Below are 15,284 nucleotides of genomic sequence, written 5' to 3'. Positions count from 1 at the left end.
TTCATTAACAAATAAAAATAAATAGTACTTATATCTCATTTAACAATAAATGAAGTATTAATATGATAAGCTATCTCTAACGCAATATTTAAAGAACAATTTTCCAATTGCATGAGTGCACCTTCTAAGTTGTAGGATCTGACAACATGTTGTCCCTCCTGTTGGTTGTGTGCTTGACTTATTTATTGTAAATTAGAATTGTTGAGAGTATAATAATAACGTGGACGGCTAACATGGAAATGGTGGTGGTGAATTGGTTAATCTTGAAAATGATTGTGGCTCGTATGATATATGCTTTTGAAAATGCAAGTACACTTGTCCTTTCCTCATATGCAAGTAATTATTTTTATGTGAATAATCCTAGTCCTAGGACTATGAAGTAAGCTATGCTGTCGGTTTCTTGAGGAGAAAAGAAGAAAAGTGTAGTTTGTTAACTATCTCCAATGTCCACAAGTCAGCCTAACTTGCATAAAATTAGAGACTATGACACAAAAAAGTGAACCATTTTATCAAGCTCAATACATTTATTATGCTTTAATTGAACATGGAATTAAAAGGGTTTATTTATATAAGATCAAATCCTTTAAAATGAAAAAATTCAATAAAATTAGAATACTCAGTTACTCACACATAATATAAATTATAAATTTAATAATAAATTAATAATTAAGTTTTTATTTTATTATTTTATAAATAATTTTCTAATTAAATAACAGTCATGATTGGCTCTAGTGGAGCATCCACACTGGATCTCGAACACTTTACATTTATTAAATTAAATTGTTCTAAAAAAGAAAAAAAAAGTAGTTTAACTCCAAATAGGAAACAAGAAACATGTATGATGAGACGAACTCCTCAACTAAAGGATAATTCAGGTAAGAATCGAATCTTTCCTAAAGTATATCGAAAAATCCAAAACCATTATTGGCCACTTCGTTTTGTTTTAAAATGATTTGTGACAGATAGTTGGATCCAAGAATAGAGTTGTGAATGTGCTACGAGAAATCTAGAACCAGCAAGATCATTATCATCATCATATGGTACAAATATTATCCATTGATGTGTTACTCAGCCAGTGACTTGAAAATCTGTATATTATACAAGTTTTACATTGAAATTGAGATATTCTATTGTCCTCCAACTAATATAGCAGGTGTCTGTGACCCTCACTCTATCTCTATTACAGGCTTCCGCAGGCAAAAAAGTAAACTAAGAACTCGCAGCAGATATAATACCAATGGAAAGAAGCAACAAATGTTGGCAACCCCACCAGGATTGAGACTATGAACCTAACAGGTAAAAACTTTCAATATTATGTCATAACTTTGCACTGACTCATCACAAAAACAAAAACTAGGTTTGTGCCGTGTATCCTGCAATCCATGGTCACAGAAATATCAAAGATAAAATCATAAAATCTTCACTAAATGTTGGATAAGTTTGACATAGGATGAGAGGGCTGCCCTTACCTAACAAGAATTTTACCGGAACTCGTCGTGGTAATCATAGTCGTCTTCGTCATCTTCATCGTTAAAAATGGCACTATAAAATACATATGGGTTCTCAATCATCTCAGTCAAACTAAGGCGCCCATCTTTGTCAGCGTCCGCCTGTCATCACATTATTTCATGAATAAATAGGATGTATATTGAAGAAATTAATGCATGATGTTAAGCAACATATGTTGGAGTTCATATTGAGCTGTCTTTGTCAATATCTGCCTACCTAAACAAATTATTACAAATTCAACAATGAAATTACTTCAGGATGTTAACACATCGAGATGTAGAATTGACTGAATTGTAGATTACTCTGGAGCCAGCTTGAAGAAAATTTAATCCAATGCTAACATCTAGTTAAACACGCTTAATATGTAAATCAAGCATGCTGGAGACACCACCCACACCCATTTGGCCCCACACCATACCCCAACAAATAAAAATGGAAACATTTGTTACCATAGGCTTCACATTCTTAAATAGAATAAACTTCCTTTCATTGCTTATTGGTGGTTATTTTCATTCATAATACAATCATATATCTTGATATTATTCAAAAAGTCAAAAGACCTTCATAAGAAACGGAGGACTCCTCCACCAAGAAAAGGAAATCTTTCCTTGCTCCTACCTAAACCTATTCCATGAAAACAGGTTTTCTTAGCAGCGAGGTCTGTGGCTTTAGCAGTACTAATTCAAATGCCTATTACATTGGAAATTAGGACACAATACCACCATGGACACAAACACATAGCACATGCGCACACACATTCCCACAGATATACCCACAAGCACACCTTACCCAATCCAACAAGAAGGTTTAACATCTCCTGAATATTTTTGTGTATAAAACAAATGTGCAACAAACTAATATACATAAATATATATAATCATAGTGACAGATTTTAACTAAAAAATATTATCAATTAGCAGTTAAAAGTTACTGAAAGGAAGCAGCTATTATGTCACCCATAATTACCATGACATGCAGCTATCAGTCCACAAGGTTACAGTAAGAGACATTATTTATCTAAAAAAGACATCATTTTAACTCCAAAGGTAAAGCGTCAAGCTATGGAAAACTAATCAGCTTTCCTAATTGCATGAAATAGTTCAATCTGTTATGACATCATTATTTAACTACAAAAGTTTTTTTCTTTGAAAAAATGGTCTCTAAGCACACAAAACGCAATATGTATAATAGAGTGAACAAGTTTTTCCTTTTTTTTTTTAAACACAAGTAGGGCAGATTTCGTTTTAGAACCGTGCCTCTCTCTCCATTTTTCCATTCTTCTCCTTCATTGTCTTATTATTTTACCCGTGATTCTTTGTATTGCTTTCCATCACCAAGGCTCTATTTTTTACTTCCTCTGCTACAAAATTTGCACACCATAGCTTCTAAAACTATTCCTTTATGAACTTGATACTCTATAGAGCTTTGCAAGTTCAACATGTTGGATACATATATTTTTAAAGACTTTGACTAGAAATTTATGGGTTTAGAAGCTTTGGATTCTAGTAGGGATTTTATTTGGAATTAAGAGTTTTTCTCGTGAATTTTTATCTGTTGGTTTTCTCATAAACATCCAAAGGTAAGTTGTGATACTATGGCATAGTTAAACATAAAGTATCTACTCAAAAAACATCTATAGATGTGATCCATGTTAGGTCAAGAATAAAAAGTCCTTTCTATGTTCCAATTACATTGCAAGAGTGTAATTATCATTATCATAAGGTTAAATTCAGTACCTGTGAAATGATATAATCTGCTTGTTGCTTTGCATAATATTGCTCAGATGGATGGATTTTCCCAATTATAGGGAGTAGTTCAACATCTGACAAGAACCTACAAAGATGAAACGTCAAAAATGAATTATACTAAACTGGCACAATCATTCAAAGATAAGTGACTCAGCATTAAAATGGAAATCATCAGTACCCATCTCCATCTTTGTCAAGCTGAGCAAACAACATTCTAGCTGGTGCATCCATTGAATTATCAGAATGATGTGAACCATTGTGAGTTTCTTCATCATAATTTCTTACCAAATCAAAGAGCCCATGGAAAAACTCTTTAAAGTTGATCTTTCCATCTCGGTCTGTATCTCTCTCCCTGTAAAGAATTGGGTAAATCAAGCATGACGAAGACAAGGCATTGATGTAACAAAACAGAAATCATTTACTCGTGAACTAACTGATACTGAAACAGCCATAGACATTTTCGGGTTGTAGTTACCGGATTTCCTCCTGGCACAGCCATTGATGAAGCTTTGGGTTTTTGCTGTCAGCTGGGTGAAGAAAGCTAGAATAAAAAAACAAAGCCAATGTTAACAAAGGCAAAACTTGTTTACATGCATAGACAAGAACAAGGTTTCATAACAAGTATTAGGATTTAGGAGTAGGAGCTCACTCATTGAACTCGGTTAAGTTGAGAAGACCATCTCCATCTGCATCAGATGCATTAAAATGCTCTTCTTTCCACCAACCCATGTCATATCCAACACCTGATAAATGAGAAAACAAGATGCTCAAATAATAATAACAAACCAATCAGAAACTGAAACCAGCATCTCCCATAAATTTGCAACAAACATTACTACTACATTGAATTCACGAGCATCTATTCATAGTGTGAACTAACAAAAAGGTCATAGATCGAGAGGAGAAGGTGAACCTGAATTGTGAACCCAGCTGGGAGGATCGTACTCGGAGAAGGAGACGAAGCCGTCGTGGTTCTTGTCGTGGAGATCCATCTCCCTCTGGGAGCGGTGGAGAACCTCTCTGTTGGACTGGAGAACGTTCCACTGAGTCAACTCGTGCTCGCTAACAAACCCGTCGGGGGGGTCCACATCGATCTTGGGGAAGAGGAGGAGGAGCCTGTTGGTGACATTGAACTTGTCCTCGTCGTTGAGGTAGTCCTCGGCGTTCATGAAGTCCTCCCACTCCGGCTGGGACTCATGGCCGGGGGCGGAGTCGTCGTAGTCGTCTTCGTGAACTAGTTCGGGGTGGTTGTGGCGGAGGTGCTCCATCTCCCACTGCTTGTCCTCGCGGCGGCGCTCGATCTCGGCGACGAGGGGGTCGAAGGCGACGTGGTCATGGTGGGAGTGGTGGTGGGATGGAGTTAGGGTGAAGTTGGAGCGGAGCCTTAGGCGGCGGTGGCGGTGGGTGGAGGAGTGGTGGTTGTGTGGTGAGCGCGACAGGAAGAAGAGGAGCACTACGGCTACACCGATGTACACGAAAAGCGAGGCTCTCCCCATTGCATTGAAGACGAAGAAGTAGTTGAGATCTGTGCTCTGTTCTGATTCTCAATAACGAAGAAGATGAATTAACGAATGCAAGATTTTCCGCTCATACTCTTTTTCTTTTTCTTTTTCTTTTTTTATTTATTTAATTAATGATGATAATAATAATAAGATAACATTTTTTTAATGGCGTCACGTATGTTTTTGCAGATTACATAGATCTGCATAAAGAAAATTACTCCTCTGTTCTTCGGTTTTATGCACTGTAACTAATTTCTTTTCTGGACGACAACTCAAATCATCTCCTTTGCATGATCTTTTTTTTAGGGTTAAGAAAAAGATCAGGAGGCTGATTTCCTTATGAATTATTTTATTTGTCCAAATCACTTTTTTAGTCTTTCGCTAAAAAAAATAATATAATATAATAAAATAAAATGACATAGACGTAATCTAATATCCCTTTCCCACCAACACAAAAAGCATGAGGTGCCATGCCATGTTGATAGTTGCCTCTGATCTCATTTTCCTTCAAAGCTGAATCAATCATTTTCCAAAGTATGATAAAGCAACACATTATTATGTTGTCTCATACATCATCATATAGACACTTGTTATGTACCATGAATCCTGAAGTTTCTTATGCTTTTAGAAGTGAGTGACTCACAAATTTTAATATCCACTTCACCCTGAAGTTTTAGAGCAAAGTTGAGGGGAAAAAAATGATATTTTTTAACAGCTGAAACGTCTCTAAATGACTGCAAATATATGTACTCTAAGTGTTTGATAAATGGTCCCAAAGGAATATGGGATATTATTGTACACGTTTTCCTACCTTTCTCTCTCAATACAATTGGAGAGGTTTCAACTTTCAATTTCATATTCATATATCTGAAAATCCCAGCTCATGAATGCTTTATAAGGCATTCTTACATAAGCAGGTTTTGCAAAAGAAAAGTGCACTTTTTTTCTCTGAAGGATAGCTGGAAGTCATTACCAAATTCCCTTATTTTGATCATCAACCACCTTGACGGTCTATGGGACCTTGCTCTTTCTTAAAACTACCCCTTTTAAGCATCTTAAATAGGTTTCAGAAAAGATGAATCGGATGCTTCTGTTGCACACTTGCACCTTTTTTCTAAAAGCAACCAATCAGTCCATCATGTTAAAATATCATCTTCAATAGCTGTATTTCAACTTGACATGTCAGCGCCTTTATATCACTAAATGCTCATGACTCATGATTGATGATCCATGATTGAGTCTCTAGAATCTATATTCAACTACCTAGTTTTCATCCCTTTATATATATACCTCTATTGAATTCAAGGGACTGATCAAACCCAAGTGACCTTAACTTGCTCTCACCAATCTTGTATACTCAGATCACTCCTCTTCACTAATAATCAATCATGCAGACCTCATCAATTCTTCAAGATTTGTTCATTGGAAATCCAATCATCTCAGCAGCATGTGATCAGCTGCAGAAGACAGTTAACAGATACTACTTGCCTGATCCTGTCATTGCCCAATCTCAGTACTCAACAAAGGCATCAAAACAAAGTAATAGTCTCTTTCTCTTTACACATAAACAACTAGTTCAGGAAGAAATGTTGATGTTTGATACTTGATAGTTTTACCAATACTAAGAACTTAATATTTCAGGTAGACTATACTCCATTATAAACAAGCTTGTAAAGAAAGCAGATAGTAGTCATTCACAAGGAGTTCAAGAACATGGTTAGTATTCAAAGTTCAAACTACTTTCCTTCAATATCTGTAGGAGCTATATCAGTTTAACTTATTTTTCCTTGTGAAACTATAATATGCAAATCTAATTCAAATTTATGTAACTGTGAGATTACAGTGAGATTGGGGACAAAGATATCTGAAACTGTTAAGGAGAAGTTGAGATTAGGGGCTCATATTCTTCAGGTTGGTGGAGTGGAGAAAGTCTTCAAGCAATTCTTTAGGGTGAAAGAAGGGGAGAAGTTATTGAAAGCATCGCCATGCTATCTCTCGACGACGTCAGGCCCTCTAGCAGGTCTGCTCTTTATCTCCACCGACAAGGTTGCCTTCTGCAGCGATAGATCAATGAAGGTCTACAGCCGGGAAGGCCAGATGTGCAGGATCCGTTATAAGGCAAGTCATGAAGTGATGTATTCATAATCTTTCTTCATCTCTCTCAGTATTTTCTTTTAGGTAATCTGAAAGTCTTGCATTTCATGCCATGTACAGGTTGTCATTCCGCTCAAGAAAGTCAAGTGTGTGAACCAAAGTGAAAGTATTCAAAAACCAAAACAGAAGTTTATAGAGATAGATACAGTGGACAATTATGAATTCTGGTTTATGGGTGTCTTACAGTATCAGAAAACTTTCAAATATCTTGAGCAGGCAATTTCACAAGCTTACATGAAGAAAGAGTCACCCTTTTGAGCCTATAAGCTGAGCCACAAATTCATGTTGAGGATACACTTAAGATTCAAGAGATGATAGTTAGCAATAAAAATGGGTAGCCATAAGTGAAGAGTGAAGATGCAGGGCTTCATTTAGGATGCAGAGAACATCTTATTGGGCTTCATCTTTTCACCTAATGTCTGAGTACAAACAAATAGATGGCACTTGTCACTGTAAACCTGAAACCAAGTTTATCAAATTTGAGATTGTAGAGCATAAGTAAACTTGAATCCTAAGAGTCAGCTCGTAAGCTCGTAAGAGTTTACACGAAAACTCGATTTGGGTACAAGTCAACTCAAGATTTTGATAATGTTGCATGTGATGTTGAATAGAAAAGATTGTTATCATCTGAGGTGCAGAGAATATGGCATTGCTGTCACCATGTTTGCATATAAACTTTGCTGCCCAGTTGTAAGCTTTCAGGCTCAACTATTTTTGTATCTATGATGTAAAATTTTCAGGAGCTACATTTTGCATTTCGGATTGCAATTACACCATCTAACTCTTTTCATCAAAATTCTGATTAATTACTTAAATTTGATGAATTTTAGTTAACCAGTTCAAAATAATCAGACAAATTTTTATATTATTAACCGAATTCATTTCATCAAACATTAATACATTATTAAGTTTTGGAAAAGTATAGGGAGACAATAATTTTAGTCCACAATGTGTACATTAGGAGTAAAAAGAAAATTAAGATTATATAATAAAAAAGAATTTTAAAAATGTATACAATAGGTTAGTTATTTACTAGATATATTCAAATATACAATGAGCATATAGTTAATTTCTATTTTTATTCTCAATCAATTTTTTTTAATGCAATTTTTTTTTATTATTTCAAAACTATATAGCATTTCAAAGTAAAACGATTGAATTTGAAGAAATAATAACAATAATTTGATGACATAGGACCAAAAATCTAAAAATGTGTGATTAATTTGTTTGGCAAGTAAGGTCACTATAATGGTTCAGGCCCATAAACATTCAGCTCAATCATTCATGGTTCAAGGAATAGTTGCAAATCATTATCTAAGATGAAAATAAACAATTCATCCTCCTCTCAACGTTACCAAATTCATTCTCTCTCTTCTCTAACCTACGTGAATTAGCTCCAACAGAAAGCAAGAAAAGGAAGCTCGGATTAGAGTTTCACATCAAGAAGAAAAAGGTGATTTTTGATTGTCAAAATCAAGAAACAAAAAAGAAAGAAAAAGAAAAGTCAGAGATTAGGGCACAAAAACAAAGATCAAATCCAAAGGTAAATCTCTCGCCTTGTTTTACAAACTCTAAAATTTCGGTTAATAACTCTTTTTAGGCTTGAATGATAATAATTAAAAATTTCTCTAAAAAGAGCATTATATGATCTGAATTATATCTTAAATTCAGAAAGATAATATTTTTTCTTCTTATAATGTACTAAGAAAAATATTACTCAAGTTAAATCAATCATGCAACTTAGATTTTTGTTCAACACATTATAATTATTTCGGTATTTCTTGTTTAGCTGTGGCCAAGTGAGATATAAGTAGAAGAGTGTTTCCCCTTTAAAATGATCAAAACAGAAAGTAATGAAGAAGGAACTTTCACTGTTAGCTTTGAATTTCTAGCAGCATATGGGGATGATGTGGAAGTGATTTGGCTATATTGTTTTCTTTGCAACATTGATGCATGTGAAAGAGACCACTTTCTATTTCTGGCCTAAACAGTATCGAGTTCCATCACATGACATTGTCTTCATAGCCCTCTCAGCCTCAGCAACCTCACTTTATAATATATACTTTGACTCTATTAATATAATAATCTAGGAGCTTCTCTCAGAGAAATAAAATATTCAAGCTTCAAGTACTTTCCATATTAGAACCTAGATAAGAAGTGCTATATGCATGTTGCTGTTACTGTCATTAACTTGAGATATTCTCAATGGTCCATGCATGCAACAAATGAAAGAAAGAGAAGAGAAATGACCTATGTGGAAATGATTTGGCAGTTCCCTTGATACACATGTCATAAAGTTGATATGAAAATATGATTTGATTTTATGTGATTGCATGCCCCACAAAGACAAAAGCACATGCCACCCCTCTTAAAATGCAATGTTTTAGGTCCAAAAGAAATAGAAAAACAAATTCAGTTTCTTCAAAGATTAGTCAATCATTCCAAAACAAACAATGCAAAAAGGAATATCTAAATGCAGGGAATGCCGTCCATTCCCTATTCACTGGAAAGCAAAGAGATTGTATTGTTTCCCACTTCTGCCAAATGGTTATGCTTATGCTATCAACATATTTGAAGTCATCAACATGGCTTCTATGTTTGGTAAGAGAGTTAAAAGAGATGCATCATAAAGTTAAGATGCCAACTCAGAACGCTCTCACATACATAAGCAACATAAAAAAAGATGGTAGCAATGCTCTTTTACATTTTTTTAAGGTTTATTTTCCATTACAAGTTGCAAATTATATATATATATTATGTCATCAGAGACAAATGCTTTATTTCCTTTGTTTCTACCAACAAATATGGAACCTTGCACCTTAAGATATCAACTCTTCTATCTATCTAAAGTCTTAACCGCTAAAAAGAAAAGAAAACTACCCTCTTCATAATTTGTTTGTCTAAAAAATGTTGACGTGGATATTGAATCTTTGTATAGCAACTTTTTTCAAAAAGAAAAGAAAGCAGACAATACATGTTGTCAATACTAACAATATCATGGTTGATGATCCTAGTCTGAGTCATACAACACAAGGATCAATATTGAATTCAAAGATTTCAATCCTTTAAATACCTCTTTGGATTACAAGGGACTCATCAAACCAGCCCAAGTGAACATATCTTCATTCCTCCATCATCTAGTATCTTAATCACCAACTGCTAAAATGTCAAAGAAGATGCAGACCTCATCATCACTTCTTCAAGACTTGTTCATTGGAAATCCAATCATCTCAGCAGCATGTGATCAGCTTCAGAAATCAGTTAACAGATACTATTTGCTAGACTCTTCCTCTACTCAATCCCAATATTCAACAAAAGCATCAAAGCAAAGTAAGACTACTTTAATTTCTTTTCCTGATTATGCACAAACATCAATGTTTATTGAACTTTTCATGGATTTACTTACTAATAATATCTTGTGAATTTCATTGTTTCAGGCAGAGTATATTCAATTCTAAACAAACTTAGAAGGAAGGGTGATGATAGTCTTTCACGAGGAGTCCAAGAACATGGTGAGTACCCTTTTGTTGTTATCAAAATGATTTGTTTGGTGTTCATGTGAATTGTGAAGTAGTCTAAATACAAATTCAGCTGATATATATGAGTATCAATTTGCAGTGAGAATGGCACCAAAGATATCTGAAAGTCTTAAGGGGAAGTTGAGCTTAGGGGCTAGAATTCTTCAACTTGGTGGAATAGACAAAGTGTTTAAGCAATTCTTCAATGTCAGAGAAGGCGAGACACTTCTAAAAGCTTCGCCATGCTATCTTTCGACGACATCAGGGCCTCTAGCAGGTCTGCTGTTCATCTCAAGTGACAGGGTAGCATTCTGCAGTGAGAGATCAATCAGAGTGTTTACAGGGAAAGGCCAAATGATGAGGATTCATTACAAAGTTTCCATTCCACTCAAAAAGATCAAGTGTGTAAACCAAAGAGAAAATGTTGAGAAGCCAAAACACAAGTATATAGAGATAGTTACAATGGATAACTTTGATTTTTGGTTGATGGGAGTCATAAAGTATCAAAAAACTTTGACATGTCTTGAGCATGCCATTTCTCAAGCTTAAGAACAATTTATGTCTAGCTGAAGAAGCTACCTTTGAGTAAATTAGGATGAAGAAACATGTATATATAATTATAAGCATGTAAATGCTGAAATGATGATTTGTTGATTTGCAAATCAAATATTTTGTTTGGATTAATTTGATAATGTATGAAGGAAATTGAAATGATTTATATATCTATTCATTTGAATGGAATTTTTTATTGTTGGAACTCAATATCAATATTTTATAAATATTTTTCTTTATCTTTCTTAATAATTAATTAGCTGATCATTGTATATGGAGAGGGAGAAAAAAATTTAAATAATAAAATTAAATCAAATTTATTTTAATTTTTATATTGATTTCAAATTATGTTTAATTGTTTTTAAATATAATTGTAATGTTTTTATTTTGATTTAATTACTATCTTGGTCTCTATAGTTTTAACAAATTTGCTATTAGATCCATATATATATTTTTTAATTGGATTTTTACATTATTTTTAATTTTGTAATTGTTCCGACTGGGTCGCTCTTGGGCCTAGACATGAGGTCCATATTTCCTTTGAAGCAGCGTCTGACTTGTATTGGTGCTGAGGTGTTGCCGATTCCGATACTTAGCAAAGGTTTTAAGCAGTTTTTTTAATAGATTGGGACTTGAATATACCTAAGAGTCTCAGTGTATTTATAATAGAGTTGACAACCACTTTTTAGTGTAGTTCCATTTTTAGTGGTGGATAGTCCTTTTCCTTTTTCTAGAGAAGTTATTGATATCTCTTTCTAGATAAGTGAGAAATATCTTATGAGTTAGTTATTTATTTTAGACAAGTAAAGTTGGGTTATTTAGTGACGCGTCGACCTCTAAGAGGTCGAGTAGATGTAGAAGAGGCCGCCTTTATTGGGTGGACTTTTATTCTTTTGGGCTTGACTTTACTCTTTTGGGTTTGGGTATAAATAGTAATTATGTTATTTTTTATGTTAAAAATATTAAAATTAATTAAATATTTATTCTAAAAAGACGTGGTCAAAGATTTAATTAAGTTTTTAATCGTGGATATCTTCAATTTGCAAAAAAATATTCAATAAGTTCTAATATTTTTTATACAAAAAATGACTTAATTATAAAATTAAAAACATTACAAAGATCCAATTAAAAAAATTATAAATTTTTAATAAAACTACAATGACCAACGAATCAATTAATCTTTTTTATTTTTAAAAAATAAAAGAAAAAAATTTAAATTAAAGAAGTATTAAACTTAATCCATCTCACACATTATTTTTTTTTTTCTTCTAAAAATGACAATCACACAAATACCCTAATTATATGCCTGCATGTTCTAAGGGATCCATTCAGCAAAATCCATACAAGAGTATTTCCATTTATTTAAACAATAGAAAAGAAAGGGAAAAACAAGTAAATGGTTGGTTTGCATATGATGAACAACTAAAATATTTTGTCATATCCAAATATAAATCAATTTATATTTAAATATAAAATTTAATGACAAATGAAAGTATAGTTTTATTCTTTAATAAGATTTACTATTAAAAGTCTTTTATCCGAGAAGAATACTAAAAAATTACATAAAATCATACAAAGTATAATCAATAACTTAAAGATAATCCAAATAGTTATTTTCAAAAAGGTTTTTGGTAAATGTAAAAGGAGAAAGCAAAAATTTAATGACAAGTAAAGTATAATTTTAATATTTTATTCTTTCATACTACAGATATTATTTTACCTCATTTGAGATGAAGAATTAAGAATTTATATGAAAATATACAAAGCTATAATCGATTATATAAATATAATTTAAATAATTTTTTTAAAAAGTTGTTTAGATTATTGAATTGTAAAAAAAATTAAAAAATAAATGTTATTTATATTATTTTTTTATTAATTTAATATTAATAATAATTAATTATAATAAAAATACGTAAAAAAACCGTAAGATTAACCATAAAATATTAAACTAATAAAAAAATAATTTAGATAACATATCTTTTGTAATTTTCTTTACCAAGAACTAAGAAAATAGTCCATCCCTGGTTAAATTCCTTTCGTTCGGGCTTTCTGTATTCGATTTTATCCCTTGCAAACAAATGGCTAAGAAGAAGCCAACATTGCTTCAATGAGGACGTGGAGGATATTCTTAAGGAGAAGGGGGAGTTGCCCCTTCAGGTGTATTCAACCATTTGATTCTTTTTGATTGGATGAAGAAGAGGAAGATAGAAACTAATGGTTCTTTTGGCCCCAATCTTTACATATATAATGCCATGTTAGGTGTTGTTAAACAGTCTGAACAATTTGATGAAATGGACAACATTTTGCTTGAGAAGATTGGGAGAGTGAGTTGTATATGAGAGCTCAAAGTGAAGGCATTATCCTTTCTTCAAAAGCTTATGACTTGGTTGTACAATCCTCTGAAGCTTATGGTGCTACCATCAATCTAAGTTCTTTAGGACCACGTCCTCTAGATAAAAAAAGAAGGTGCAAATAAAAAAAAACAATGAAAGAATTCTACAATTTGGCTGATGTTTTCAGGAGAAGTTAACCATTTGATAACACACAGTCATAAGAATTGAATTAGTTAGTACAGTGAGAATAGGATAGTCAAATATTTTGCAACCTTTGTATATTCGGCTTTCTTGTTGCTTGAGCTTTTTCTGAAAGAATTGTTGTAATTTCTTTCCCATATGTGAGCAAAATCCAGAAGGCAGCACATTCTCTGAAATTATGGCTTAAATCATAATCAAATGTTTAGTTGCAACCAAAAAAATGTTTTGTACTTTGTAGTTAACCTTTGTATTCCTTAAGTACTCTTATTATAATTAAGGGTTAACTACTAAAACGTCATCGAATTATTCAAACGCAGACAAAAATGCACCTGAATTTTACTATCGACAAAAATACTTTTAAATAATTTAAAAACGCTATCAAAATGCTTAACAATAAATATGTATTTTCAAAAAATATTTTAGAGATTGAATTTGTATGTGATTTTTTGCGAGCATGATTATAAAAATAAAATTATTATTCTTAAAATTTGGTGACTTTTTTGCTAAGTATATATTTTTTGTGATTTTTTGTGACTTTTATTTGTGATTGAATTTGGTAATTAATTAGTATATTATTCTTATACTAATAAAAAAATATAAAAAATATATACTTAATAAAAAAATATATTAATTAGTATATTAAACTAACAAAAAAATTACAAAAAAATATATACTTAATAAAAAATTACCAAATTTTATGGATAATAATATCTTATTTTTATAATCATGTTTAGAAAAAGTTGTATCAAAATTCAGTTTTTAAGTTATTTTTTGAAAATATATATTTACTATTAGGTATTTTTATTGCGTTTTTAAATTATTTGAAGGCATTTTTATCGATAGTAAAATTTGGATGTATTTTTGTCAATATTTAAATAATTTGGAGACTTTTTGGTGGTTAATCCTATAATTAATTACCATCCATATTAAACTAATAAAAAAATAATTTAGTTAATAATATACTTTATTTTTTTATAAGAATGATCATGATTCTTTTATTTGTGAAAAAAAAAAGTAAAAAACTAAGAAATTATATAAAAAATATTTAAAACTATTTTACCACTTAAAATATAAATAATCAAATTTGCTAAAAGGGAACATCAATGTAAAAATATTAGATTATTGTGTTTTATCCTTTTAGTTATAAGGTCAACTTTGTTATAGAACCACCAATAGATTTTTTCCTTTTATTTTCTTCCTGCAGAACTCAAAACACATAGTGGTCAACATGGAACTTTTATGATGTGGAAATGATTTGGCAAATTCCATTTCCACAAAGTTCTTGAAACATGTGGAACACTCTTCAATAACAGCCTCCTCTAGTCTGCTTGAGATCACTTTCTATTTTTGACCTAAGCAAAACTATATCCAATGTCTTCAATTCATAGCCCTGTCAGCAAATCCACTTTATGATATATACATATAGTTTGACTAACAAACATACATAACTGATTATTATTTTATTTCCTTAGTATAATCATTTTTAATTTAATAACACAGTATTATAATTGTAATAAGCTTCTGCCTAATGTTACTTACATAAAAAATGTCAATTTCACAAAAAATATTGGTTCTGCAGTTTAAATATTAGACATACTGATACTGATATATATAGTCATATATATATATATAGATACATATTTATATGCATTTTATCTAGCTAATTAATTAGTAGTTCATTCTAGAGAAATGATTAAGGAATTAAAAATAATATTCAAGCATTAAATGATACTAAGCATTGAATAAATTAAATTAGTGAGAAAT

General features: G+C 31.9%; 3 protein-coding genes across 4 annotated transcripts; 2 read left to right on the top strand and 1 right to left on the bottom strand.

Annotated features, from left to right (window-relative positions):
- Positions 1 to 1,038: 1,038 nt before the first annotated feature.
- On the bottom strand, positions 1,039 to 5,273 carry LOC112712263 (uncharacterized). The gene is made up of 7 exons (XM_025765097.3): positions 4,171 to 5,273; positions 3,907 to 4,000; positions 3,733 to 3,798; positions 3,436 to 3,609; positions 3,246 to 3,342; positions 1,470 to 1,610; positions 1,039 to 1,373 (listed from the first exon to the last, which is right to left on the bottom strand). The coding sequence occupies exons 1-6, from the start codon at positions 4,751 to 4,753 to the stop codon at positions 1,482 to 1,484; spliced, it is 1,143 nt and encodes a 380-aa protein (XP_025620882.1). The 5' UTR covers positions 4,754 to 5,273; the 3' UTR covers positions 1,039 to 1,373; positions 1,470 to 1,481.
- On the top strand, positions 5,262 to 7,689 carry LOC112712264 (GEM-like protein 7). The gene is made up of 4 exons (XM_025765098.2): positions 5,262 to 6,298; positions 6,401 to 6,475; positions 6,603 to 6,877; positions 6,974 to 7,689. The coding sequence occupies exons 1-4, from the start codon at positions 6,148 to 6,150 to the stop codon at positions 7,169 to 7,171; spliced, it is 699 nt and encodes a 232-aa protein (XP_025620883.1). The 5' UTR covers positions 5,262 to 6,147; the 3' UTR covers positions 7,172 to 7,689.
- Positions 7,690 to 8,218: 529 nt separating this feature from the next.
- Positions 8,219 to 11,167, top strand: LOC112712262 (GEM-like protein 4). Of its 2 annotated transcripts, none has more exons than XM_025765096.3 (4): positions 8,219 to 8,456; positions 9,928 to 10,243; positions 10,351 to 10,425; positions 10,532 to 11,167. In XM_025765096.3, the coding sequence occupies exons 2-4, from the start codon at positions 10,078 to 10,080 to the stop codon at positions 10,978 to 10,980; spliced, it is 690 nt and encodes a 229-aa protein (XP_025620881.1). In that variant the 5' UTR covers positions 8,219 to 8,456; positions 9,928 to 10,077; the 3' UTR covers positions 10,981 to 11,167. The 2 variants fall into 2 exon arrangements, with proteins under 2 accessions (XP_025620881.1, XP_025620880.1); XM_025765095.3 differs by having other exon boundaries at positions 8,703 to 10,243.
- The last annotated feature ends 4,117 nt before the right edge of the window (positions 11,168 to 15,284 follow it).

Source organism: Arachis hypogaea, chromosome 9 (genome assembly GCF_003086295.3).
Source record: "Arachis hypogaea cultivar Tifrunner chromosome 9, arahy.Tifrunner.gnm2.J5K5, whole genome shotgun sequence".
In the NCBI taxonomy this organism is placed as follows: domain Eukaryota; kingdom Viridiplantae; phylum Streptophyta; class Magnoliopsida; order Fabales; family Fabaceae; genus Arachis; species Arachis hypogaea.
The sequence above is the reverse complement of the archived record's forward strand: the minus strand, read 5'-3'. Positions and strand labels throughout refer to the sequence as shown.

What these genes read in the sequence shown, in the direction of transcription:
- LOC112712263 (XM_025765097.3), bottom strand. Translation starts at nt 4,753, where the DNA reads ATGGGGAGAGCCTCGCTTTTCGTGTACATCGGTGTAGCCGTAGTGCTC. An exon ending in CAGCTGGGTTCACAATTCAG is followed by an intron (nt 4,001 to 4,170) that starts GTTCACCTTCTC and finishes CTCATTTATCAG; the next exon opens with GTGTTGGATATGACATGGGT. An exon ending in AACTTAACCGAGTTCAATGA is followed by an intron (nt 3,799 to 3,906) that starts GTGAGCTCCTAC and finishes TTTTTATTCTAG; the next exon opens with CTTTCTTCACCCAGCTGACA.
- LOC112712264 (XM_025765098.2), top strand. Translation starts at nt 6,148, where the DNA reads ATGCAGACCTCATCAATTCTTCAAGATTTGTTCATTGGAAATCCAATC. An exon ending in AACAAAGGCATCAAAACAAA is followed by an intron (nt 6,299 to 6,400) that starts GTAATAGTCTCT and finishes TTAATATTTCAG; the next exon opens with GTAGACTATACTCCATTATA. An exon ending in ACAAGGAGTTCAAGAACATG is followed by an intron (nt 6,476 to 6,602) that starts GTTAGTATTCAA and finishes GTGAGATTACAG; the next exon opens with TGAGATTGGGGACAAAGATA.
- LOC112712262 (XM_025765096.3), top strand. Translation starts at nt 10,078, where the DNA reads ATGTCAAAGAAGATGCAGACCTCATCATCACTTCTTCAAGACTTGTTC. An exon ending in AACAAAAGCATCAAAGCAAA is followed by an intron (nt 10,244 to 10,350) that starts GTAAGACTACTT and finishes TCATTGTTTCAG; the next exon opens with GCAGAGTATATTCAATTCTA. An exon ending in ACGAGGAGTCCAAGAACATG is followed by an intron (nt 10,426 to 10,531) that starts GTGAGTACCCTT and finishes ATCAATTTGCAG; the next exon opens with TGAGAATGGCACCAAAGATA.